Raw genomic sequence first — 27,791 nt, forward strand, 5'->3', positions numbered from 1 at the left:
GTACTTTTAATCTGATCCTAATAAATCCCCCATCAAAGTGGTCAGAATCCAATCCTGGTTTATATGGTTGGGGGCTCATGCTGTTCTGGAACCCTCATTTATCTAATCCAGGATAGATTTGCGCTGCACGAGCCATTTCCCACCATCCCCCTTTAACAGATCTGCAACTGACCCCAACATTCCATGTTTTCTGAAAGATAATCAGAACGTGTCCCTCTCACTGGGCTGTTTGGGCTTTTCCCTTCTCCTTTCTTTTTAATTTTCAAAGAATACTTTTCTGCATATCTGGGAAGTCTTCTGAATATGTATAAACTCCTACCTTGTTTGTAGTTGGCAGCATTTCACTGTTCTGTTAGTAGGGTCAAAATCATCAACTTTGCTATTGTGACATGCTGGGAACCAGGGATAATTGCAGGTTGGGATAAACAATTAGGAACATCCAGTGATTCATTTGACTCAAATGAAAGAACTAAAGTTTCAGCTTGTATTGACAGGAGCGCCAACAATATTAACAGGAAAATCTCCCAATGCCATCTGAAAAGCAGCCATATCCATTAGGCTATGCAGCAGAGCATGTTAATCAGTCCCCCATCCCTGCAGAGTCTTGGTATCCCTGTAACTCCAAACCCCAGCAGGTAGAGATCTGTCCATGACTACAGAACCATCTTTAATCCCCTCACCTTCAGATCACCTTCCTGCCCAAAGCAGAACATCAGATCAAGAGTGTAACCTGTACAGTGGGTGGGAGCTGCTATTACCTGAGATAGGCCGGTAGTTATCACGCACACCAAGAAATTCTGAGCTTCTCCCAACAAGGTAGCCGTGACATGGATGTTGAAGTCCCGCAGAACAACCAGCCTAGGAGCCTTCAATACCATCCCTAAGATGACCTCCACCAGCTCAGGCAAGGAAACAGTTGGACAGTGAGGTAGGTGGTACATCAACAGAATCCCAACCTTGTCTCATATTCCCAGCACTGAATACACACTCTCAAAACCAGCAGAGTCCTGGACAGGGCATCAAGCTGGGGGGATAGAAACCCAACAGACTAAAGCAACACCTCCTTCCACGCTCATCAGGCCTATACTGATGCCTTACTGCAGGCGTCCTCAGACTTTTGGAGCCTGCTGGCAGCTTTGGAATTCTGACACAGGGTAATGGGTTAGGCTTACCATTTGCTCGCTTATGCTGGACGATCTCCAAGTAATTATCACTGTTGCCCACCACTGCTCTGGACAGCAGTGGGAGAAAAATAAAAATAAGACTAGCTTGGCTGCCAGCATGTCACTTCCAGGGTACAACCAGGAATTTACCTCAGAGTTCTGCATTTCCTAGAACTACGCATTGTATCCCAGAAATGATGTGCTGGCATTAGGGCAGAACCTTATTTTTATATTATTCTCCTGCCTCCCCAACCACTTGCTGATATGTGCAACCACAAAATGGCTGCCAGAGGGTGGAGCCAAGCACAAAGTGTCAGGAAGCAAGGTTATGCATAACTATAATAGTAAGTGTTCAACAGTTCAAGCACAGACAATCAGATAATCAGTGGTCAATCAAAAGCCCTGGAAAAGCTGGGCAACCCACGCACCTGTCCCCAACTTCTTTCTAAAAACACTTGGTGGGCACCAGGGAAAGTATTGGCATGGTGCTCATGGGTGCCATGTTAAGGACCCCTGCATTCCTGAGAACCATGGGAGGCATAGCTGAGAAAGACTGACTCCTCCCTAGCCCAGTCTCAGTGATATATTCCAGGTTAGCCCTCTCATCTAGAATTAAATCCTAGATTACTGCTATTTTGCCTGACTGACTTGGTATTTAAAAGCAAGATACTATAACTCAGTGAGGTATTGATATGGTCACTAGCATTTCCCTGTCTGGAAGACGACCTAGAAGGGACAACAGCTTGTACATGTCTGATGTCACTTCCAGTTACCTGGCCTGTTCTTTTCCCATATCTCTTCCTACCCCCATACCCTACTGATCACGGCACCATCTCCCACCCCGTTCTGCTTCCCCAAACACATCCCCAGGCAGTAGGTGAGTCAAGAACAAACCACCACTCTTAAAACACTAGAGTCCAGAAACCGGCTCTCTCACCAGGATCTGGGCAGAACAAACCACAAAGGTAACCAGCTCTCACTTGTTATAAGACAAACTACAGAATGGCATACCCTCACTCTTCTTCCTGCACATGATAGCAATTATCTTCTGGCTTCACATTCAGGCAATAGCATCATTTCACCAGCACAGGACACATCCAGCATTTTAGATGTTAATCAGGACCCCAGGCTAAGAGCCACAATGTAACTGGCTCATGCTGAAGTCCAAGCCTGGGTTTCAATAGCATAAAGTACCTGTGAAGCTATCCAAAGAGCCACAGTGTGTTAGCACGTGGAACATTTAAAGGGTCAGATTGTATATCAGCTCCAGGAGACCATGAAACTTGTCAGGCTTTGGAGAAACATAGTACACTAGCAGAACCCCCAGTCTGTATCACACTGGAAACCAGAGCTTTGACACTGGGAGGGAGCATTAGTAGCCTGATAAATGGTGACTCCCCTCTCCCTGTCCATTGAGTGTTGGCTAATCTGTTGGACACAAACAAAAGAGAGCCTTCCCTCACATTATGTCCAACTAGGGATGTGCGTTTCGGCATTCAGAATGCCGAAAGAATGCCGAAACAAAAGTGTTTCGGCTTCTTTCGGGGAATGCCGAAACGTTTCGGGGAATGCCGAAACGTTTCGGGTAGCCGAAAGAAAAAAGCCGAAACGTTTCGGGATTCTTTCGGCTTTCTTTCGGCTTTTCTATGGGAAAATGCCTCCGTCTTCCAGGACGTCTGGAGGAGGCATTTTCCCACCGAATAAGCCCAAAATTGGTGGGGACCTTCCTCTAACCCTTCTCTAACAACCACCCAAGTTTCAGACAGATTGGACTTTGGGGGGCCATGTTATGGCCCCCCAAAGCAGGTCCCCCCATCCTCCCATAAGAAAGCGAAGGAGCAGCATATTGTTAGCATGCTGCTGCTGATCTTTCTTCATTATTTCCTATGGGGAAAAAATGAAGAGGCAGGCTTCCTTTGCCAGGGGTGGCATTTTGCATGCAAAATGCCCCCCAGCCCTCAGGGGCCCTTCTCCCACCCCTCCTCCCACCCCCCACCAAGGCTCAGCCTGCTCCCACTTGGGGGGGCCATTTCATGGCCTCCCCAAGTAGGTGCTCTAATCTCTACCACTGACAGCTGGGGGAGGCTTGTGTTGCCAGGGGTGGCATTTTGCATGCAAAATGCCCCCCAACCCTCTGGGGCCCTTCTCCCACCCCTCCTCCCACCCCCCACCAAGGCTCAGCCTGCTCCCACTTGGGGGGGCCATTTCATGGCCTCCCCAAGTAGGTGCTCTGCTCTCATCTCTACCACTGACAGCTGGGGGAGGCTTGTGTTGCCAGGGGTGGCATTTTGCATGCAAAATGCCCCCCAGCCCTCTGGGGCCCTTCTCCCACCCTTCCTCCCACCCCCCACCAAGGCTCAGACTGCTCCCACTTGGGGGGGCCATTTCATGGCCTCCCCAAGTAGGTCCTCTCAGCCCCTAAAGTCCACCCCTTACAGCCCCACACAAACCCAATTCCCCCCCAGCTGCCACACACAGACCCAAATCCCCACATTAGCCCCTCACAGACCCAAATCCACCCCCACCTGCCCCACACCCATAACCCCAGGAACAGGCTGGCAAAGGCCAGCCCTCTCCCTTTGTTCCCTATGCTGGGAACTTCTAAACTCTCTTTCCCTAGGCAATTCTGCACAGCCCAGGGGTGCCACAATGGTGGGCACACTTCTGAGTGCCAGCTGGTCCCTGTGAAAGAGCACCTGAACCACAGACACCCTCCCTCAAATTCCCCCACCACCTAGAGAGATGGCTGGCCAGCCAGCTCCATTGTTCCCTATGATGGGAACCAACTGCACAACAAAGAATAAAACAAGAACAACACAAAATAAAGTTTTAAAAAAATTATATTCTCCCTTCCAAAGTACAAGTAGGCAAAGCATTATGACACATTACACCAGCAGTCCCCCACACAGAAAAATTAAAACAAAACTCACTTAACATCAGAGAATCACAAAGCATGATTCCTGTCAAAAACACTTTATTTCTTGAACAGCTTTAGGTTACACAGCAGGGGGGAACACCAAAGGGCATGGCAGCACTATCTTACACAAAAATAACACAACTCACTTCACATCAGAGAATCACAAAGCACAATTCCTGTTAAAAACACTTTATTTCTTGAACAGCTTTAGGTTACACAGCAGGGGGGAACACCAAAGGGCATGGCAGCACTATCTTACACAAAAATAACACAACTCACTTAACATCAGAGAATCACAAAAACACAATTCCTGGCAAAAACACTTTATTTCTTGAACAGCTTTAGGTTACACAGTAGGAGGGCACAACAGGGCATGATAGCAATGTACTGCAAAAAATAATACAACCCACTTCACCGTTTTTGACAGCAATTGTGTTTGTGTGATTCTCTGATGTGAAGTGAGTTGTGTTATTTTTGTGTAGTACACTGCTTTCCTGCTCTGTGGTGCCTTCCTAAAGCAGTTACAGAAATAAAGTGCTTTTGACAGCAATTTTTTGGGGTGATTCTTTAATGTGAAGCGAGTTGTGTTATTTTTGTGTAAGATAATGCTGCCATGCCCTTTGGTGTTCCCCCCTGCTGTGTAACCTAAAGCTGTTCAAGAAATAAAGTGTTTTTGACAGGAATCATGCTTTGTGATTCTCTGATGTTAAGTGAGTTTTGTTTTAATTTTTCTGTGTGGGGGACTGCTGGTGTAATGTGTCATAATGCTTTGCCTACTTGTACTTTGGAAGGGAGAATATAATTTTTTTAAAACTTTATTTTGTGTTGTTCTTGTTTTATTCTTTGTTGTGCAGTTGGTTCCCATCATAGGGAACAATGGGGCTGGCTGGCCAGCCATCTCTGTAGGTGGTGGGGGAATTTGAGGGAGGGTGTCTGTGGTTCAGGTGCTCTTTCACAGGGACCAGCTGGCACTCAGAAGTGTGCCCACCATTGTGGCACCCCTGGGCTGTGCAGAATTGCCCAGGGAAAGAGAGTTTAGAAGTTCCCAGCATAGGGAACAAAGGGAGAGGGCTGGCCTTTGCCAGCCTGTTCCTGGGGTTATGGGTGTGGGGCAGGTGGGGGTGGATTTGGGTCTGTGAGGGGCTAATGTGGGGATTTGGGTCTGTGTGTGGCAGCTGGGGGGGAATTGGGTTTGTGTGGGGCTGTAAGGGGTGGACTTTAGGGGCTGAGAGGACCTACTTGGGGAGGCCATGAAATGGCCCCCCCCAAGTAGGAGCAGTCTGAGCCTTGGTGGGGGGAGGGAGGAAGGGTGAGAGAAGGGCCCCAGAGGGCTGGGGGGCATTTTGCATGCAAAATGCCACCCCTGGCAAGACAAGCCTTCCCCAGCTGTCAGTGGTAGAGAAAAGAGCACCTACTTGGGGAGGCCATGAAATGCCCCCCCAAGTGGGAGCAGGCTGAGCCTTGGTGGGGGGTGGGAGGAGGGGTGGGAGAAGGGCCCCAGAGGGTTGGGGGGCATTTTGCATGCAAAATGCCACCCCTGGCAACACAAGCCTCCCCCAGCTGTCAGTGGTAGAGATTAGAGCACCTACTTGGGGAGGCCATGAAATGGCCCCCCCAAGTGGGAGCAGGCTGAGCCTTGGTGGGGGGTGGGAGGAGGGGTGGGAGAAGGGCCCCTGAGGGTAGGGGGGCATTTTGCATGCAAAATGCCACCCCTGGCAAAGGAAGCCTGCCTCTTCATTTTTTCCCCATAGGAAATAATGAAGAAAGATTAGCAGCAGCATGCTAACAATATGCTGCTCCTTTGCTTTCTTATGGGGAGGATGGGGGGACCTGCTTTGGGGGGCCATAACATGGCCCCCCAAAGTCCAATCTGTCTGAAACTTGGGTGGTTGTTAGAGAAGGGTTAGAGGAAGGTCCCCACCAATTTTGGGCTTATTAGGTGGGAAAATGCCTCCTCCAGGCGTCCTGAAAGACGGAGGCATTTTCCCCAAAAAAAAACCCGAAAGAATGCCGAAAGAATGCCGAAAGAATCCCGAATCCCAAATCCCGAAAGAGATTCTTGTTTCGGCTTTCGGCTTTAACGGTAGAGAATCTTGTTTCGGGTAATCCCGAAACAAGAAAGCCGAAAGTTTTTTCCTTGCACACCCCTATGTCCAACCAGTTCTTGGTAATGCATGGAAGGTTGACTGTCTCGTTCAGAATTAACTCTTGGATGACAAAGAGTTTACTATGTATTGAGCATCTATTCAACAAAACTTTTAGGCCAGATGGTATGCTGACATTGTTAGAAGGGTTTATATGGATCCAACCCCCCCAGCCTCCTACTTCAGGTGCTGAATACAGCCACTCCAAGAGTCAGGCAGGAGAGAGGCTTGACCCTTTGAATTTTGGACTGAGAGTTCTACCTTCACCGAGGCCCTGGCTCTTCAGCCTCCCTGGGTTTGTCTTTGGGGTGTACTCCCAGCTCAGTCAATAAATCTAGACATTACTTGAATAAAATATTTTATTAGCTTTTAAAGATTGTTTGCAAAAACATTAAGCACTCTACAAAAAGAATCTAGCTGTTTCTAATCAAAATTCTATTTATCTAAAACTGTTAAAGAGCTAACTAACTTAAGCTTCAGTGATTGACATCCAAAAGATATCCTATCTAGGGATGCCAGACCCCCGCCCCCACTTACCTGGCCAGCGGGGGGCGTGCACCTTCTGTGCATGCTCCCTTATGGTGCTGCGTGCTCCCGCGCGCAGCAGCCACCAAGATTGGGGCCATTTTGGCCCGGATCAGGGCTGCTGTGGAGTGCAGGAGCGCTCCTGCGCTCCACAGCGGCCCCTAACCCAAGCCCCTGCAGAGCATGGGTGTGCTCCCAGGCCTGCATGGTGACATCACTTCCCGGAAGTGACACCATCATGCTTGCGGGAACACATGCTCTCCCCCCTGCTCAAAGGTAAGAGCCAGGCCCCAATACCCCGCTGGGAGATTGAGGGGACCTGGCAACCCTAATCCCATTGGGTAGCACATAGGCCCTCTCCATGCTGAGTTGGTACAGCATGAAGGCTTTCCAAGGTGCAGAAGAAGAAAGGTAGGGTACAAAGCATACTGAAAGACTAAATTTCTAGCCCTCAGTGGGTCACCAGGCAACTCAGGAGCCAATCAGGGTTCAGCAACTAATTGGCATTACTGCAATAGGAATATACAAGGAGGATGAGAAAGGAACTTATATATTGAGATTAACAGCTCTTTATTATAGTAAACATCTTTATTGGAAGCTGGAAGCAGACAGACAGCAGACAGGGGCCGTCGTCACACGGGCATCTCTTCCGTTAAATTTACAGCATATAGCGTCCTACCTGTTATCGACACCGTAACGTTTCTTTGGGTCACCTAATGGCTCTTCGCGCTACCAGCTGTCCACACTGAAGCACTCTGTTCTGTTCTCTCTAACCGCGCAGAAGCAGCTCCTCCCCATTTTTTTTTATTATTCTGGCGTTTAATTCCGCTATAACGGAATAACAGCATATAAACATTCCGTTAGAGCAAAACATTATGACCTTTTTGTTTTTCCAACTTTGAAATTATATAAATAGCCCTTTGCCCGCAGAAAACTCCCTGTCTGACATGATCCCCATCGCTGAAGACTCTGCCATGGCGATTGAGTCATTTTTACTTCAACAGACAGTTTGCATTGCGTTATGTCGTTATGGCGTTATAAGGACATAATAAAATAAAAAAAAGGGGAGTCGCAGGAAGAAATGGATTCTGGGATTGAAGGGAGGGCATAGGACGTTGCCAGGCGAAATACATCGACGTGAGGCATTCACACTGAGGTACAAAATAGCGTGACTATCAAGCACAAAGCAGAAGAGAGAAAATCGCTACAGTGTTGGAATAAGGTGGGTGTTTGCCGGGAAATAGCGCCATTTTAGCGCTAAATAAAAGCCCGTGTGACGACGGCCAGGCTCAACAGTAACTATTAATTTATATTTGCAGAAACCACACCCACTTTTAACAACAACCAATACAAGGTGAGCAGCTAGAATCCTTCATTTGCATGAACTATATACAAAGTAACTACTTGCAGCACAGTGATTGGACTATAAGGCAACAGTTATGATTGGTCGTTACTGGCACAAAAAGACCAATAGTCTTGTAGGCCTCAGGCGCCTTCTCCGAGACTGGTCTTCAAGGCCATTCACTTGGGACTCAGACAGTGCTCGCAGGCGTTGTTAATTAACAGAGACTGGATGTCTCAGCAAGGCCTGAGCCTGCCAGCAGCACTTAGTACACTGAACCAAACTGAACCAATGTTCAGCCATTTTAGCTGGAATCCTCCATTTCAGGCTCACTTTCTATACAGGGTTCAACTGATTGAAAGAAAGATTGAAACGAGGCACAAACACTAGCTGTCAGACCTGCTTCCATTTATCCGACCAATCATCCTTCCAATGCCATATACCCCCTTGCTTATAACAAAAATAACAGTGGCACTTCTTTGCCCACCACGCAAAGCACCCAGATAATATTTTAAAAAGAAAACACAACTAAAGCGTATACAGCTAAACATAAGTTCCTTATATAATTGCAAGTGGAGGACTCAAGCAGGCTTGGGAAGAGTACCTAATTTTCCCACTCTCTCTCTTCCTCTTGCTATTTTCTTTGCCTCTGCTAGTAGTACCTGCAGGGTCTCCCCTTTCCTTCATTCCACCCAGCTCTCTTTTCCTGTTTCTCCCTCTGGCACTCTCTGCCCTCCCTTTGCTATTCTCCTCTACCATCTTCAGTTTTCCCTTTTAACTTTTTCTGCTCCTTCCCTCTTTCCTGTCCTAAGCTTGGAATCCTTGACAATATTGATTGCAATGTGAGTTGCCTTGCCTAGCAACTTACCAAATGACCACCAAGATCTCACAATAAAGTCTCAGGGGATCTCAGTGGCATGTTTCTCTTAAAGTCTTTGCTTATATGATTTGGGGGGTGGGGGGGTTCTAACTTTTTTTTTTTTACATTTCATATTTTTCCTGCAAACATGGGACTTCCACCAGGCTGTCCATCCTAAGCCCCATTGTGTTGACACTTTGATCTGCACTCTATGGTCCAGTTCAGAATTATAGACTTATAAATCCCCTACCCAGTCCTACAACTGCTGCCCCCAAAGGGGGATTGCCTATCTGGATTGCCATTTTGGGTTGCTAGAGGCCGTGGCTATGGTGTTACATTGAACATTTTAAATGGGGCAACCTCCTTTGGGGTCATCCTTTAGTAGGCGACTGACGCAGGTCCCCCAAAGAAGTAGGTGGCTAGGCTGGAAACCAGCTGCAGTTACTTTGGTTGCCTAGGCAACCACAGTAATGCTTCCTCTGCCTGGTCTCTCATTGCCACTATTGTTTTACTTGCTATGATCAAAATAGAGCAGCAAGAGTAGCACCAAAAAGATTTGGGGGCTTTAGATGGTCATTGCCTCACTCCAGCCTAGATGTTCCTCATGTCTAATGTGGATGAAGGAATGGATGCTTTTGAGAAATGAGAGACTCTTGACACTGGAAGGTCATGACCTGAGATTTGGATGGCATGCCTGTTTGTGGTATGACTAAGTAAAGCTCACTCACCATTCTGATGAGTATCAGCTCTCCAAAATTTCCAGCAGAGGTCTGTCCAAGACTTGGCATTTGTGGCCTTTTAACTGGAGATGTTAGGGACTGAACCCCAGATCTTAGTCATATATGGCATGTGCACCAGGCTTCTCTCTCATTAGGTAATACACTTAGGAAATTAAATTCCTATTTAAATGCTCACCGAAAGTCACCTCACTTCCTCTTGGTACTTAATACTGTGCTCCATCTGTTAAGTATATTACAGAACATTCACTTTCCTAAGCCTTTTCTCTTAAATGCACATTGATTCTCTTGCAATGATGTGATGCTTACATCATCCAGTTTGTACAGGAAAATTCATTTGCTAGAATTATTTAGAATGGAGAGATGTGTGTGCTATTTAGAGCTTTACTCTAAGGCATTTATACTCACTTAGTAGCTTGGAATCCACATGTGGCTCTTCTGAGCACTATTCCCCAATTTTACACCTGCTTTATGCTTCAGGAAAGTGTCCCTTGTGTGGTGGGGCTTGTGGTTGGTAGTTGGTTCCCACCTTGAAACAGCCACTGCTGGAAAAATGGGTAAGCTTCCAGCTTCCCTGAGGTGCAGGCCTCATGCCAGGGATGGAAGTAAATGTAGCTCTTTTGGTTAATGGTAATTCAGAATGAGGTTCTCCACAAGCCACAGAGCCAGCACCACTGCCCTAAGATCCTAACTCCAAGTGGGCAGGTCATCTGTCCATCCCTGCTGAGCCTAACAGGCAAGTGGGTTTTTATAAAAAATTAAGCAGTTTGATATTTGCCATACATCATCAATACATCTAATTCTCAAAATGGCCCCATTTGTGGATACTTAAATTCGTAGACAGAGCAGACGAGACAGGTCTTTCTACAAACCTGAGATCAGTCCCACATTTCCAGAAGAATCAGAAATCTAAAAAAAAAAAGTACATTGGAGTTTTAAAACTGCCCAAACTAACAGAAGCAACACCTGTACCTTTCAGAAATGAATTCTCTCTGAGATCTCAGGAAACATTATGGGAGACACTAGGCAGCCGCAAGGACATTGAAAGACTTTTGTCAGTAAACAGTGGGGAAGGCCTTTGCCAGTGCTATTTTGGCCTCTCATTCCACCTATGCTCCTCTCCTTCCTGCCCTGGAGGGAGGATTCCTCAGGGCCAGGGCCAGCAGCAATCACCTGTCAATTTTCTACCACGCAATTTGCACAACTCACTCAGGTGCAGCAGTGGCTACAACCTGATGCCACACAGCTCATCTGAGCCCAGCAGCAGCCTCCCCCAACTTGCATGACTTGGCCAGGTCCAGTAGTGGCCATCAACAGCTCATCTGAACTACCACATAACTTTTGCAACTTGGCCAGATTTTTCCCAGGAAGATTCTGCCGGGGTGAGGGAGAGCTGAGAGAAAAGTGTTGTTTAGTGGTTAGAGTGTTTTGCATAGGATCTGGGAGACTCAGATCTAATTCCCCACTCTGGCATGGAAGCTTGCTGAGTGACCTTGGGCCAGTCACCCTCTCTCAGCCTACTCTACCTCACAAGATTGTTCTGAGGATAAAATGGAGGAGAGGAGAATAATGTATGCTGCTTGGGGTTCCTAGTGGGGGTGAGAAAGGTGGGGTATAAATGAAGGAATTAGTAAATAATTAAGTTAGATTATAACAAGTGATAAAGACAGGGCAGAACTGCTCGATTCCCACTTTGCCTCGGTCTTCACTTGCAAGGGAAACTGTGCTCACTTTGGCAAAAAGGGAGCACATGCAGAAGAAATTGAATTGTAGCCTAGGATAGATGTTCAGGTGGTACGTAAACACCTAGCTTCTTTAAATGAAATCAAGTCCTCAGGACCAGGTGAATTGCACCCAAGGATACTAAAGGATAGCCCTCTTCAAGTATTTGAATAGCTGTCACATGGAGGAGGGAGCAGAGTTGTTTTCTGTCTGGACCAGAAATTAAAATTAAAGCAAAAATGTTTTCAGCTAAACGTTAGGAAGAACTTCCTGGCAGAGCGGTTTCTCACTGGAACAGGCTTCCTCAGGAGTTGGTGAACTCTCCTTCCTTGGAGACATTTAAAAGAGGCTCGATGGTCATCTGACAGCTATGATGATTCTCTGACTTAATAGGAATGTACACAGATCAAGAGAGGGATTGCAAGAAGGGATGAGCCGGTGCTTGGCTGTTATGGCCATTTCTTATATGCCCAGGGTAAATGCCAATCACCACTTTGGCGTTAGGAAGGAATTTTCCTCCAGGCCAGACTGGCGAGGGATCCTGGAAGTTTTTTGTCTTCCTTGGAGAGCAGCGGTCACTGAGGGAGGTGGGGGGTAGTGGATTTCCTGCATTGTGTAGGGGGCTGGACTAGATAACCCTTGGGATAACTTCCAGCTCTATATTCCTATGTTTCTAAATATAGCTGAAGACTGATGGTGGCAGATAAAAAATAAACAAAAAGTTGGCGGGTGGGTGGGGAAAAGAGAAGGCAGCAGGGAAAGGGGAGAGGATATGGGGCTGCTAGGAGGAGAGGGGGGAGAGGAGACAGGGAGAAATGAAGTGACGCCTGCAAGTGCTTGTGGTTTCCCTACATGTTTCTTTCTAAAGTTCTGAGGAAATTTTTATTTCGTTTTATTAATAGAATACAAAAATGGGAAACTATGGTTATATTCAAACTAGGTTTGCCTCCTGATAGGGCTCTTGTGCATTTAACTGTGTGAAAAGCTAAAAATCAGCAGGTAGATCTTTTTCTGGCATACAGAAGATTGATGGGAACTGCTGAATTCCAGTTCGTGACCACGGATGAAAGAAAGGCAACAGCACTCATTCAGTAAAGTATTTGAATGGAACATGGCTTTTGCTGCTAACAAGAAAATGGAGCCTCTCACTTTACTACCAGAGATTGCAAAGTCTGATGGGAATCTCTAGTGACTCACGCAGTTCCTCCTCAGTTTTCCTTCATAATGAAGATTTGCAGCAGTACCAGAACTGTGCTTGCCACATTGGAGTTACCCATAGTGACCACCAGGGGCTGTTATATTTCACATTTTGAGCTGAAGGTCTGGGTCCTTTACCAACTCGATTTCCAAGGTAGGATTCGAGAGTCAAAGCTCCCTTTGTCAGACTGTTTGACTCTCAAAAGCTCCTACTTTAGAAGTGGAGTTGGTCTTTAAGTTGCTATAGGACCTGAATCTTGCTCTTTGACTGCAAACCAACATGACTTCCCGACTCTGAGTGTGTGAGGAGGGGTGGGGGGCGCTCTCCTAAGTTCTGGTGGAAATCAGTGCAATCTTATATATAAGTAATTTCACTTTTTTTTAAACAACACATTTAAAAGTGGCTAAACAAAAAATTAAAAATAAAAGCTTCAGCTGCCTTCTGAAGATAGAGAATGAGGGGACCAGGCACATTTGTCTGGAGAGATTGTTTCATAATTGTGGGCAGCACAAGACTCTTAGCTGGTTTTGTTGCAAAAGTCTTATACCTTTCTGAAATTTGCACTGTTATCGTCTTGCCTGCCTTTCCATCATTAGATCCCCATTGTGGAGTTATTGATTGCTTGTCTTATCAAGGATTGTAGCATTTATTATCATGGACCCACTGCATTAATCAGAAAGGTAATATGGTACAATGGATAGTATCTTAAATCGGGACCTCCGAGCTGAGACTTCTCAGGCCTTTTTATGTTGTGAGCAAAAGCACAGCCATTTTTCTCGCTAGCTTGAAATACAAAGCAGCTTTTGCTTGGCCTTGAGTGTAACTGTACAGCAGAGAAATGCTTGGTCAGCAAGACCAGAAACAATAAACAACTACCAGTTGAAACCAGCTAGATAACATGGGTAAGTTTCACTTAGAGATGAGAAAAGAGGATGGGCCTTTTGTCTCAGCAAGAAGGTGGGTTTTGTCTCAGAATGGAGTAAGGGGTATAAAAAGATCCTCCCTGCCATTTTGGGGTGGGCTCAGAGTGTTTTTACTTGCTTGAAACTCTGTACCCCTTTTATTCCTGGAATAAAATCTTTTCAAAAGTTCTCCAAGTCTTGATGTAATGTCAAGCAAGCCTTTATTGGCATATAGTCTTGATGTAATCATTGGGGAAAGCACCAGGTCACGAACCTTGCTATTTTCACAAAGTGAGAATTTCCCCCCAGACTTCTTCTTTAGGGCTATTCCGTTGCTAAGCTCCATTCAGCACCAGTGATGCACTGTCTTCTCCCATGCAAGGCATGCTTGTGCCAATGAAGGGTGGCCATAGTTATCATGGTTGCCGCTTCTTTAAGCTCAGGGCACAAGTGAAAAAGAGTAAGCACAGCCTTCAAAAACCCTTATTTCTATGGCTTTTTTTCTGAGAAAAGAGGTGGTGGAACTCAGTGGGTTGCCCTTGGAGAAAATGGTCACATGGCTGGTGGACCCACCCAGACAGAGGGGAGTTTAGATTGCCTTCTGTGCCGCTTGGTGCCGAGGGCAATCTAAACTCCCCTCTGTCTGGAGATCAGGGGGTGGGGCCACCAGCCATGTGACCATTTTCAAGAGGTTCTGGAACTCCGTTCCCCCACCTTCCTGCTGAAAAAAAGCCCTGCTTATTTCACAAAAGCTCATGAAATGGTGGGGCAGTATGAGGAGAGGATGCTGAAAAGGGTAGTTTGCTGCTATTGAACTTTTTGAAAGGACTACTGGAGTGTTCTTTCATGGGGTCCATCAGGGGAATGATCAGCTTCTAATACATTTATGCAAATGTTAAAAGTCACAAAACGGTATAGCAAGATTTCTCTTGCTTGGATTCTCACATTCCACACAATACAATTGCAACGGCTGATCTAAGAACCTCCCCATTCTGAGATCCAGTGGAGTTAGCTGTGTTAGTCTGTAGTTGCAAAATTGTAAAGAGTCCAGTAGCACCTTTAAAACTAACCAACTTTATTGTAGCATAAGCTTTCGAGAACTACAACTCTCTTCATCAGATGCAGCTGATGAAGAGAGCTGTGGTTCTCAAAAGATTATGCTACAATAAAGTCGATTGGTCTTAAAGGTGCTACTGGACTCTTCCCCATTCCGAGGAAGCAATCCTTAGAATAAGTGCCCGGAGGCAATTTCAGGGGAAGGCCTCAGCCTCTATGACCTGTTGTTGGCCTTCCATAGCATCTGCTTGGCTGCATGAGGCAGCACGCTGGAGTAGATGGACCACAGGTGATCTGATCCGGCACGACTCTTCTTGTGTTCTTAGGTGGAATGGCAGGGAAAACTTTTCATAATAACAAAGGACCGGAGTTTGAATACTGAGAAAGCATTAAGTCACAACGAGAGAAGAATTCCATTGTGGAAAGATGAGCGGACAACCTGTAATACCTGCGCAACAAATGTAGAATTATTGCGGGTGGGAGGAAGAGAACAGGATGATGAAAAAGAAAACCAGAAAGGGTTGGGAAAAAATATGAATAGTAATGATCTACGTCACAGGGAACGGTGGTTCTAAGGACAGGCGCAGTAGATTGTACAGGACTTTGCACACACAAGCAACGAACGATCATTTCGTTCCATGACGCCCTTTTCCAGTGAGGATTCTTCATTGGACTCCCCGCCGCCACTTAGCCGCGTCGCTCAAGGTCGTTCCCTTTAAGAGCTGCAATTCATTCCCGCCGCAAGGGGAGCGGGGTTCGAGGCTTCCGGCAATTGCTGCCGGAAAGAAGAAATTGCATTCCTTTGACCGGGCTGGGAGCCTGAGCTTGGAGGCCGGGGGCGAGCGTGGCGGTCCGAGCCCTGCAGTGGCCACATCCAGCAGGTCTGGCGTCTCACGCTTGCAGTCTTGTGCACGCGTGTCTGTAGTGGGACTTCCGAGGCAGTGTGCAGTAGGTGCGGTCTGTCAGCCGGGGAAGCCTCGAGATCGCGTTTTTCCCTTCTGTGGGTTTCCTCGCCGAATACGTGAACTTCCTGGTTATAGTTTCCTTTCCTCCGCATTCCTATTAACGTTGAGCAAAAGTTAATGCTGGGGCAGGAGATTTGCAAGCAGAAAGAAGTCGCTTTTGCTAGGCTTGTCCGGTTTGAGCCTGCAAACAGTAATGGCTGTTTGTCCATCGCTCAACCTGCATTGAGAAACGTGGTGAGGACGAGGCAGGCGATCGTCGTGCGTACAGCGTGGCTGCTATATTGTTTAACAATATACAAAGCTCAAGTGGGTCCGGCAAGCATGGAAACAGAGTTCCTGTGTGTGTGTGTGTGTGTGTGTGTGTGGGTTTTTAAAAAAATATCTCATTGGGGACTAGGAAGCAATGGCAGTAGGTCAAAGGGGACCACATTGTGCAACAAGCCCTGATGTCTGTGTAGCCAGCCAGTATTGTTGCAGGATTTACCATCAGCCCTACTATAAGGGGCTACTTTATCTGATCATCTTCTATTGTGGTATATGCAATCAGCTGCTAAGAATTCTCTTCACATATGATTGACAGACAGATTAGAGTCTGCAAAAAAGAATAAAAAGACATATGCCTGAAACAGCCACATTGAGAAACCCATGAAAGACCATTTCAGTCTACCAGGATCCTCTGTTGCTGACCTGAAAGTTACCCTTCCCTAACAAAAGAACAACAAATGGAAAATTCCACTGTGAAACTGTTGAAGTTGAGTTTAATAACGAGCTAGACTTAATAAACCCAAGACATGCCTATGACACTACAGGTGTTGAAATTAGCTTGGCATGTGTAGACGGAATGTATTATCACCTATTAGTGCTGCTGCATGTAACAGTTACCACTTCTGATTGAGCCTAGCAGAAAAATCTCATCAACTACTCATCTTGCATTTCATTGCCTTTAACCTCATTGTTTATCTCTCTTCTATCCAATGTCTATATATTTCTGCGTCCACTCAGCTGGGCTCTAGCTCACAAAAGCTTGTGCCACAGTCTGTTACCTTTAAGATTTCACAAAATTCTGTTTTTTCTGCAAAAGCAGCCGCCACTAGAATTTAACAGGATAAAAATCAGTGACAGTCCCAGTTCTACAATCCTTCTTCATTGGGGTAATCCACAATTGCTCCTTTCCTAAAATAAGATGTATGTGCTGCGTGAAAGCAGCCTGGTGGAACCAGTTTTGGCCAGTAACACTATTTGAGTTGAGGAACAGTGTTACAGAGTGACTGTATTACTGAAGGGGAAAGGTAAAAGTCAATTAACATCTCATTGCTCCCTTTATTCTCTAGCTGAAGAGAATGAAAAAAATGAATGTTTCCTCTGCTGCAATGGACTGCAGTGCACTGTGCAGTGGACTGTATCTGTCCTAGTGACCTGAAGAAGAGGATCAGGAGTTGCTTAATGGATTTGTTTTGAGTCCAGTTGGCTACTGGACATGAGCAAAACAATTGTTTCTGATTGTACAGTACCTTTATGTGGCAATTGGAAGCTGGCTTTCCTCATGCTATGTAATTACCAGCACCTTGTACTTCCTGGGGCAGCAACAGTTGTGATCAGTTTGCTGCTGTTTTCATTTCAGACATGATCTCGGAGCTGAAGTTCTTAGTTCCCTGGGGTCATATTGCAGCCAAGGCATGGGGACCACCACAGGGTCGACCTGTACTCTGTTTGCATGGCTGGTTGGACAATGCAAACACTTTCGACAGGCTCATTCCTTTGCTCCCTAAAGGTGGGTTTACGTTAATTAAAGGCAGGTCTCTCTTATATTGGAGTGAGGACTGGTGTGTGACTTGTTCTCCCCCTTGTTCTCTTTCAGACTGCTATTACACGGCAATAGACTTTGGGGGACATGGGCTGTCATCGCACCGGCCGCCTGGGTTCCCATATCACTTCTTTGACTATGTGGGAGATGTGCGCAGGGTAGTTGCAGGTGAGCATGGTGGACTGATCTGCAGCACACGGCATTTCAGTGCTCTCTACTCATTCTGCTCCAGGGTTCAGACAGACAGGTTGTCTCACAGTTCCAGATCAATTATAGCCAGATTGATTTATTTAAAAAATTGTATTCCCACTTATAAAAACCAAACCTCCTGAATGATAGTATATTGAGACCTCACAGATATGCTAGATAGGTATTCCATAAATGGGGTAGTATCACAGAGAAAGCCCTTGCCTTAGCCACTATAAACATCACCTATGAAACTGGAGGCAGCTGCATTTGGGCCTCTGACTCTAGGGAGCTGAGCCCCAATTGTTTGGGGATTTATATGCCCAATCAACACCTTGAATGGGATTTGGGAACAAATTGGAATCCAGTTCAGATTTTCCAACACAGGCAAAGTATCTTTAGACTGGTTTGTTCCAATTAACAACTTAGCAGCTGAACCAGATGAAGATTCCAAAGACTGCCCACATAAAACGCAGTACAGTAAGCCATCCTGGATGTTATCAGAGCGTGGACAATAGTGGCAAAGCTATTGTGGAAGGGGGGAGGCAAAGCAGCTGAAAGGCTCCTTGTGCCACAGATGCTGCTGCGCATTCAACTTAAGGGATGGATCTAACAGCACCCCAAAGCTGTACATCTCCTCTTTAAGGGGAAGTGCAGCCCCTTCCAGAAGAAATTGCATAGAGTCTCCCTGACCCACCTCCCAACAGTTCCTCTGTTTGAATTGAGCTTTGATTTATTAGACAATTATTAAACAATTTGATTATTAAATAGATTTCTTTCAGAATCTCATTTCTCTTACTTTCCTTCTAGAATTGAAGTGGAATCGATTTACCCTCATGGGCCATAGTTTAGGTAAGTGACTTTTATTCTGAGAGCATTTTTATTTTTTTCTTGAAAGCTAGCAAATAATTAACTTCCAGGCCAACCTTTTGGAACATGCAATAATTTTACTCGAGGTATAAAATGTCTCTTTTATTTGTTGACTGTCCTAGCTGTTGATTATATTGTATTTCACTTGCACTGTGTAATATGCCTTGGATCTCAGTAAGAAAGGTATATAAATAAATAATAATAATAATTACTCAACTCATGTAAGCTAGCTCGGTTCTCTCTTTTAACTAGCCTGCTTCTTCTCTTAGGGACTGTTAGTGATATATTGAGTTCATATTGCACATTTAAACCACACTCCTTATTCTCTCATACAGGTGGATCTGTGGCAGGAATGGTGAGTAATTTTTTAAAGATCTGTTATCCATATAGAACTGTTTTTTCTTCATGAAACTATTTATTTATTTATTTAAGTACTTTGTCAGCTCTCAAGAATGAAGTTGCCGCTCACCAGTGGCAAAACAAATAAAACCATAAATCAATCCATCAACATTTAAGTTAAGAGAACAGCAATAAAAATAACTCCAACGAGCAGCAATAATTTAAGGTGGTCAGAACCAGAAAACAGAACAGAAAAAGCAAAACCAAAATCATCATAAAGATATAAAACAAATCAGTCAAATAAAAAATACAAATTGATACATAAGCCATAAAACAAATTGTAATATACTAAAATGGTCAGATAATGAAACAATTAAAAGGTGATCAGAACAAACACCAAAAGCCTGGGCAAATAAAAAATACCTTCATCTGGAACCAAAAGCTAGCAGAGTGGGGGACAGATGAACTTCCAGGGGGAAAGCATTCCGTAAGTGGGGCATCACCGGTGCAAAAACTCTGCCTCTGGGGGCCAGTTGTTCCACTTCTCTGGGTGGGTGTGGAATGACAGGCAGGATGCTCCAGGCCCCACTGTGGTAATGAGAAGAACACAAGGAAATAAGGAATGCCAGGAAGGCAAAAACTAATACTTGGGACTGGGATAAAGGAACTAAACCATGTTTCTCTTCTTGGGCCTTTCTAGTTCTCATGCATTTTCCCTGACATGGTAGACAAGCTGATCCTGGTGGAATCGTACGGCTTTTTCCCAGCACCGAAGGTTAGGTTTTACAATGTTTTTCTCTTCTCTACAGTACACTTGAGAGCCTGGCAAGCTAAGGTCAGACAGAGTTCCTGGGAGACAACCACACATCTGCCGTCCTGTCTCTCTGTGTAATGGAATGTTCACTACCCAACAAGATAGTGAGGTTTCTTGATGATACTGACATTATATGTCTAGAAGAAAGTGCAGATTGATTAAATGCACGAATGAAACGGCTCTATCTGCTCTGGTGGCAGTGACTCTCTGGGGTCTCAGGTAGAGGTCTTTCACATCACGTGTTCTCTGATGATTTAACTGCAGATGCCAGGGACTGAACCTGCAGCCATCAGCATGCCAAGCAGATGCTCTGCCACTGAATTGTAGCCTGCCCCCTAACAATAAGTGTGAAACGGCACCACCACCTAGAATGTCTGCTGTTTTCTAGGATGTGATAAATCCCTAATGTTCATATAACGACCTAGGAATTGGTTTGGGATTTCTTTGTAGCTTGAGCTTCTAAGTGTATGCAGAAACCAGTTTTTCTATCAGTTAGAAATTGCATGCACCACTGATGGGACATGAGCGCAGAAGTCCCATTCGCATTTCAGAAACATTGCGATCAAGAAATCTGTTAATATTGCTTTGTTCTGTGTCATGCTACTTCTTGTTGATCAAAATAGAATTTGTGAAATTGAAATCTGAGCTGCTCTGGTTTGCAGCAAAACAGGAATCCCTCTTATTAAAAACCACTGCCAGACTCTGTGATTGTTCATTGACTCTCTTGTTGGCAGGGTGATGAGAGGGGCCCAGGATTAAATAGACAAAAGAAGCCAAGCTCCCCAGTCACCCCTAAAGGTGCCCCATCATTATTAGAGGTGAGGCTCAAGGTGTTGTATCGTCTAGCGGTGTGGATCCATTGTTAGCTCGTCTTTTGCATCCTGTTGCTTTCATGCCATCACCCTGTCTTGTTAATTTATACTTTTAACCTCAGAAGATAAGTGGTGGTGGTGGTGGTCTGTCCTATGAGAAGTTTTGGTAGTAAGGAGCTACAGAAAAGATAACTGCTTGTGATTTGCAGGACTATGGACTGCTGCTAAAGTCCAAAAGGAAGCTGTTTGAGGATCTGCTGAGTTTTGAGGCAAACAAGCGATATTCCCCTAAAGCACGCAGCCCTCAAGAGGCACTTCAAAGGTGAGCTTTCTTTTGGGCCTCTGAAGTCATAGCTCTCATTCACTGTGTTTGTGGAGCTGAGTCATGGAAGGGTGTGTCCTGGACAAGAAAGCAACCACTGTGGCATGCTACTTTGCCATCCTGAGAATACAACAGCATCTCTGGGGGCAGGCAGAAGGCTGAAAGTGACTTGTAAAGTAAGCGACCAGTTGCTTGCAAGCAATGCCCCCCCCTTAGAGGACTAGTTCTCCAGAAGGTTTTTTTAAAAAGTTTTAATAAAAAAAACTAGCTGGGTTAATCACAGTAAAACAGGATTTAAGATGGGCAAGAGTCAAGTTTTATTCAGAGGTGTTGACAGGAATGAACACAGCTTTTTATTGGGCTGTTCCACTTCCCATCCATCTTGCCCCCACACACGAAGCATGATTGTCAGATTCCTGATTTCAGAAGCCTTTAATCAAGCTTCAGTTTGTTGCAGTATTCATATGCAGGCACTGGTCAAATTGGAGTTTGTTTCCTCCATTGCAAACTGATTCTAAACCAGAACAAAATCATGGCTTAATAAGAATCACTGGGATGAACCAAAACTTCAGTTTGACTAGACGCCCACATTTGCATGTAATGGCAAAACGGAATCTGATTCAAGGCTTTTGAAACCAGGACGTTTGCAATCCTGATCCACACAGAAGGGGAGGAGGGAGGGAAGCATGCAAGTGTGACAAGTTGTTTGTGCCCATCCCGAACAGAGAGAGGTTTGCTGAAATGTTCAAATGCAGCCTTACCCAGCCCCAAATCTAAAATGTGGGATAAACATTTAGATGGGGCATTTCTGAGAGTGATATTTTTTCCATCTATTTCTGCAGTGACCAACTCTTGCACATTTTTGACTGATTTCTCTAGATTATTAGAGGCAAACCCACACCTAACAGAAGACAGTGGAAAAATATTGCTGCAGCGGGGGACAACTGAAGTGCCAGGAGGTAAAGGTTTACTGTCGTGAGTTGACAACTGTGTAGCAGTTTGGTAGTAAGGCTAGGACTCCCTCCTGCTTGAGTGGCTCTGGAGAGTTTCCACCCCAGGATGGACCTATAATCTGACTCTGCATAAAGCTGAGGTCTGCAGCCTATGGCCCCAGAGCAAATGTGGCTCAGTAATGGAACCAAATACAGCTTTTTAAAAAAACAAACAAACAAAACCTGTAAGGTAAGATTTATTGGAGAGGTAGGTGGGATGCCAAAATAACTAGTATATGAAGAGAATGGCAGGAAAATATTTTTATGAGACTAAATGGCTTCTTCTAAAGGGCTTTACAGAATGGGAAAAGATACATATGAGCAGTTTCTGGTAATCCTGGTATGAACCATGCACAGATTTATGCCGGTTCTCTAAAACAATTGCACAGGCTGCTCCTGCTTACATTTATTGCGTATTGAGAGATCTTGTGAGTGCTACTTCCTAATAAAAGGTTCCAATGTTAGCTGCTGCAACTTTATGGACTGTTACTCAGCATGTCATTTATCAGTTGTGCTATATTGTTATTTCTTTCAGTTATGCAAATAGACTTTATTATACCGTTATCTTTTGCTCTGGATTTTTACATAGTTTGGCTTTTCAGTTATAAAAGGTTGCTGACCTCAGGCAGCAGCTGCCCTAGTCTCAATGTCCAATGTATTCTTATCAATTCTTCCCCCTAGGTCTGGTCTATAACAGAGATGTGAGAATCTCTTTGGTAAGTACTGCACTAATTGGCTTTTATTTCCTTATCACTTATTGACCGAAAAGGTATATTAGACATGGATTAGTGAGGTCTTGGTTCCAATTCCTGGTCAGCCATGAATTCTCAGACATTTTGTATTCTCTGTCTCACCTCTTCTTTGGTAAAATCTGCTGCCATATAAATTTGAAAGAATAACGTGGATACCTCTTTTCCACCTGTTTCAACCACCTTCCCCAGGCTTACCTGAAAATGAAATAATTACTTATAAAACAATATGCATATTAAATACTGCTTGGAAACAATTGATATCAATACATAGCAATGTGTGTACATTCTGGTATACACATTTTGCATACATTCCAAAGTGACCAGAGATACTCAGTATTCACATTTGTGAAAGTAGACCCAAGTTCAGCATCTGCTTTATGTTGGATAGTGCTTCCCCTCCTAACAAAATGAAAATAGTACTTGTTAACTTAAATATTTTCATAAATTTGTATCTTTCCTGCATAGCTGGGAAGTTCCGTGAGCAGACAGAAACACCAATTTAGTCTTTGGGTGACCCCATTTTGCCGCTGTACTGATTTGACCATGAAGTTCAATATTAGAGGGAATAAACAGGGGTCCTGTAAGGAATAATGGGGAATTATTGGGAATTATTACCTGCCACCATCCAAATCTCCATCTGTAGGATTCTGTAAACTCTGAGAGGTTTAAGCAGGCTAATTTCCCTGTTTGTTTCTCTTTTAACTCTCACTCTCTGCCTTTTAATTGATCTTCAAGGTGGCTTTACAATAGATTACAAGAAAAATGGCTTCAGCTGGGCTATTGCTCCTGGTTCATCGTTCCAGGGTGAAACATTTAAGAGAGTTGCTAGGAACACCAAGACCTCCCCTCCAGCTCTCAGGACTTCTGACTACTGTTGCTGCTCTCCATATGAAGGCCAGAGTGAGCCCCTTCAGGAAGTGTACTGCCAAGCAGTACTAGTTCTGTCTCCAGGGGGTGGGACTTGCCTTAATTGTATACAAAAAGATCAAATACGAATGAAGGGGCCGCCCTGAAGATAACCCACAAACCACAACTGGTCAGAATTCAGCAGTACAACTATTATCAGACCAGCTGCAGGGAAGATAGGTTGCCCCTTTTGAATCTGCTGCATTGGCTGCCAGTCTGTTACCAAGTTCAATTCACGGTGTTGGTTATGACCTTTAACGCCCTTTACAACCTGATGTAGATCCACATAGTTGAAGGACTGTCTCCTTTGATATGTTCTTATGCACCAACTACAGTCCTCGGGCAGCCATTTGCTGGCTACCCCACCATGTAGGGTGGCTCATGTGGTATTGATCAGAGTCTGGGCCTTTTCCATCATAGCTTCTGTTCTGTGGAATGGGCTCCCTGAAGAGGTGAGATGAGCCCCATCCCTGGAAATCTCCAGGAAATCTCCAGGAAGCACTGCAAGAATTCTTTGCCAGGGCTTTTGAGGGGGTGTGAAGGGCAGGCATCTTTTAAGAGGGGAAGCTTGTAATTTGTTATTTTACTTTGGTTTCAGTTGGATATGTTTTTTTAATCATTATTGTAAGCTGCCCTGAACCCCATGGAAAGATGGGATATATGTTTTAATAAATAAACAAGTTCAGATAAACTGAAAATGTCAGTGCAGGCAACACTCTTAAAATGCCTAACCCCTAAAAGGCTTGGTGATATGTCTTTACCAGCCTTCTAAAACAAAAAGAGAAATGAATAGGCATACCGTGGCAGCTGCGGGGAGAGAATATATTGCAGGGTTTGGGGGGATACTACCAAATAAGGCCTGTTGTGAATAGAAAATAACCTGTAGTATACTACAAATTTAGCATGCTTGACAAGACACCCCCCCATAGTGTGCTAACATTTGGTTCTGATCTTATCAAATACCTAGCTCTACTGTATCACTTAAACCTAAAGGTGAAATGATACTTGAGTTTCCATATTCATATACACAGTTTGAAGTATTCTGTCCACTGTTATTCAAGAGATTTTCAGTATAGTTTAGTACTAACCTTTTTGTACCACATGTAAAAGTAATTCCTTGCCTCACTTATTCATACAGCATCCTGTGATGTAACTTGGTAACTTCAGCTAAGAGCCTGTTCTCTCAAACCAGAGACTGGCAAGGCAAGTAGCCTGGTAACTGCACTAGCAGGTCTTTGGGAGCCTGGAGAAAAGCAATCCTCACAGCAGAGGCTGCTGGCTTCAAGCTGTTCTCCACCCACTGCCGCTTTGACCTGTTGTATCCACCTGTGTGCCCTTACGTGCCAGTTCAGGGCAAACGACTCGACCCAAGGCATACCACCGCTCTGACTGCTGCACTTTAGTTTCCTTCATGGAGCTACAGGCCTGAAGTGGAATATAAAAGATGATCCAGAAATTATTTGTTGAAGTATTTTTTGCAAGTGCTACCCAACTCTTTCCCCTTAACTGTGATGATTCAGCACTAAAAGTTGATTTGCAGGAATCTAAGCAAATTATCAGATTTTACAAGTAATTGCACATGTGCAGAAACCTGGATAACCAATCCTGTCTTTGTATTTTCGCTTGTAGCACAATCACAGCTTTGTGACTTTGGACCAATGTTTGATCTTCTTGAAAAAAATCCAGGCTGATGTACTAATGATCATGTGAGTGAATTACTGATGTAACCAGAACCTGCTCTTTCTTGCACCACCTTCTCTCAATAAAAAAAGCCATTGCTTCAGTGATCTGCCCTAAGAATAAGCCTAAGTACAGTCTTTTAAAGAAGTAAAACGGGGGTACCTAAGCCTTTAGTGTAAAATGTATGGCACGTTAAAAACTGCTCGGTACAGCTGCCCTGAATCAGTCCCTTTAGTGACAATGTAAACAACAAGAACAATGCAAGTTCCCCACAAATGTAGTGAGATCACCAGGAAACCGTTTATATTTTGCATAATTGCAGCATGTAGATCGTTTTAAAGTTGGAATTTCTTTCTAGAGCACAAGATGGGATTTTTTCCATTGTGTCTGAAGAGATGCCCGTTGTGAAACCCTTGCAAGAGGCATACAAGACCTTCCTAAAAGAGGTGAGAACAGCAGGCTAGCAGCCCTTGCCAGACACTTATTTACGTTGGACTACATGTGCAGCTGTTTCTCTTATATTGGTGCTTTAGAGTGAGGAACCCCCCCCCAACTTGCTATGCATATATTGGGGTGAGAGGGAGAAAAGTGTTGAAGAGGGCTCTGTATATACCAGAAATGTAATTCTGTGGGGGGTTTTTAAAAAGAGCTAAGCAGATTTATACCCTTTAAACCTGTTGATTGACAAGTGTATGGTGAAATCTTATCCCAGGAGTGTGAGGTAGGGAAAAAAGCAGGATTTCAATGGCAGGGCTTTTAGCATAAAACTGAAATTATTCAGGAGGGCTTTTGAAACACATGCAGGATGGCTGTGTTGTAATGAAACAGATTGGAACAATGGTTTGATAAAGGGGCAGGAACTGTAGACTATAATACTGTATACTGTCTGTTGCTGTAAATATGCTCCTACTAGGTAATTTCTTCATTGTTCAATGTGTCATGTTAAATTGCTTATGCTTTGTTTCAGTGTTATTTTAGCTCTGTATCAGATTTCTGCTTGTTTTTTCAAAAGTTTTCTGCAATTCCATACCCTGTTGTATTGTAATCTGCCTTGAATCTCAGTGAGAATGGTGGATTATAAATAATGTAAATAAGATAAACAAGTCTTTACATCTGTAATGTGCCAGATCATAGCATTTGGGTTTGACACCTACTGTGAATACGAATCTGGTCAAGAATTCCATAACCCACTGAATGGTTTCTAACCTTGCCATGCCAGATAAGTTACTGAGCCTCTCCTTACAGCCACCCTTGATAGTATTTATTAGTTTCTCTATCAGAATGCTTCAGACACCACTTTCTTTGGAGTCCTGTTCTCATTGTATTCTTCCTTCCCCTTAGCGCTTCCAATATGTCAGTGTATCTGGAAATCACTTTGTCCACTTGAATGAACCGGAAGTTGTGGCTGGGATCATCAGTACCTTCTTAAGTAAAAACGAGGGTCTCAAAGCCAGTCTCTAGCCGGCATCACTATCTTCCCTGCTGACTGCCCAGTGGATGGTTTCTGTAGGAAGACCTATCTCTTACTACTGCTGGAGTGAGGACAACGTTGCTGCTGAACCTCCGATAGGACTCCTCCTTTGGGGCAGAGGACTACCAGATTGCCCTGGGAACAACTGCAAGAATCTTGAACGTCTGTAAAAGTTATGAATGAAATGTAGCCACATCTGCTGTTGCCAATAATGTTCCTTCAAGCAGAAGCAGCACTTCTGCTGCACCTCTGTTGCTGCGGGCGGGGGGGGGGCAGGCAGTTACAAACACACGCCTGTTTTTACACAAAGTCTCAGGCAGCTTACTGGTTAATTAATGCACACAGGCTCCATGGGATATCATGAGCTGTGGCTTTGAGTTATTTTTACTGTTTTTGCTATAGTAGTCGACTTTCGGCTGAAAGCCCAATGTTTAAAACAGATGATAGCTCTTTAATAAAATGAGTATTGGCTTCTAGTGCTGTGTTAAGCACAGGGTTTACCATAACGTTAAAAGGAATTTTAGGAAAGGTACTTCATCAATAGGTTTATCAATCCCATAAAGTGGCATCATTCAAGATCTATGGATGGAGTCAAATATCAAAGGTATTATTCTTGGATTCACAGGAACAGTCTCTTTTTGAATATTGCTTATTGGCCATGTGCACAGCTGTGAGAAACTGCAAGGACAGCATCCACATTTTGCTTTAGTCAAATGAAAAGATGCAAGCAGAAAAGAGTCACACTCTGCTGTTAGCTATAGAATCCTATCTGGCTTCCAGTTCCCTTACAAAGAGAACTTACAAGTCTCCCTTGATAATATCTAGCAACAGAATTGTTTGGTTATCTTTGCCTGTCATGTTCATCTGTCCACCCCCACCCCACCCCTGCATACCTGCAACACGATTATCTACAAGGATCTCACACATGGCCAAATGAATCTTCTCCACCCCTTTACTGTAAGTCACTTCCAATGCTTTCTGGTAGACATCTACACCAGAGATTCAAAAAGAATATTTATTCTTCCTTCCAGCTTACCTGACAGTGTGCTCACATGCACAGATACACCCATCCCCCTCAGTCTTAAAGCCAAAACTGGTGAGACACCTGACATATGCAGGACATGGGTCAGTTTCCTGCAAGGTTCCACGGGAAGTGTAGTGAGAGAGAACCTCTGCCAGGGAGAAGAAGAGAATCCCTCTTCTCCCTGGCAGAGGTTCTTTCTCGAGGTGGCTTGTCTAGTCCGTTCGGCTCCCTCTCGCCACCACCACCAGCTCCTCTTGCTCCCCTAAAAGCACTCCGCAGCCAGATGAAG

At 44.6% G+C, this 27,791-nt stretch overlaps 1 protein-coding gene across 4 annotated transcripts; it reads left to right on the top strand.

Annotated features, from left to right (window-relative positions):
• Window positions 1-15,181: 15,181 nt before the first annotated feature.
• SERHL2 (serine hydrolase like 2) lies at window positions 15,182-26,954 on the top strand. 4 transcript variants are annotated; one of them, XM_054989250.1, is made up of 13 exons: window positions 15,182-15,270; window positions 17,152-17,301; window positions 17,389-17,502; window positions 18,331-18,372; window positions 18,726-18,745; window positions 19,430-19,504; window positions 20,278-20,361; window positions 20,565-20,677; window positions 21,557-21,636; window positions 22,351-22,385; window positions 24,957-25,033; window positions 25,366-25,453; window positions 26,349-26,954. In XM_054989250.1, the coding sequence occupies exons 1-13, from the start codon at window positions 15,204-15,206 to the stop codon at window positions 26,466-26,468; spliced, it is 1,065 nt and encodes a 354-aa protein (XP_054845225.1). In that variant the 5' UTR covers window positions 15,182-15,203; the 3' UTR covers window positions 26,469-26,954. The 4 variants fall into 4 exon arrangements, with proteins under 4 accessions (XP_054845225.1, XP_054845228.1, XP_054845229.1 ...); XM_054989254.1 differs by lacking the exon at window positions 15,182-15,270 and adding an exon at window positions 15,277-15,517; XM_054989251.1 differs by lacking the exon at window positions 15,182-15,270 and adding an exon at window positions 15,281-15,446.
• The last annotated feature ends 837 nt before the right edge of the window (window positions 26,955-27,791 follow it).

This window comes from Eublepharis macularius, chromosome 9 (genome assembly GCF_028583425.1).
Source record: "Eublepharis macularius isolate TG4126 chromosome 9, MPM_Emac_v1.0, whole genome shotgun sequence".
Lineage (NCBI taxonomy): Eukaryota > Metazoa > Chordata > Lepidosauria > Squamata > Eublepharidae > Eublepharis > Eublepharis macularius.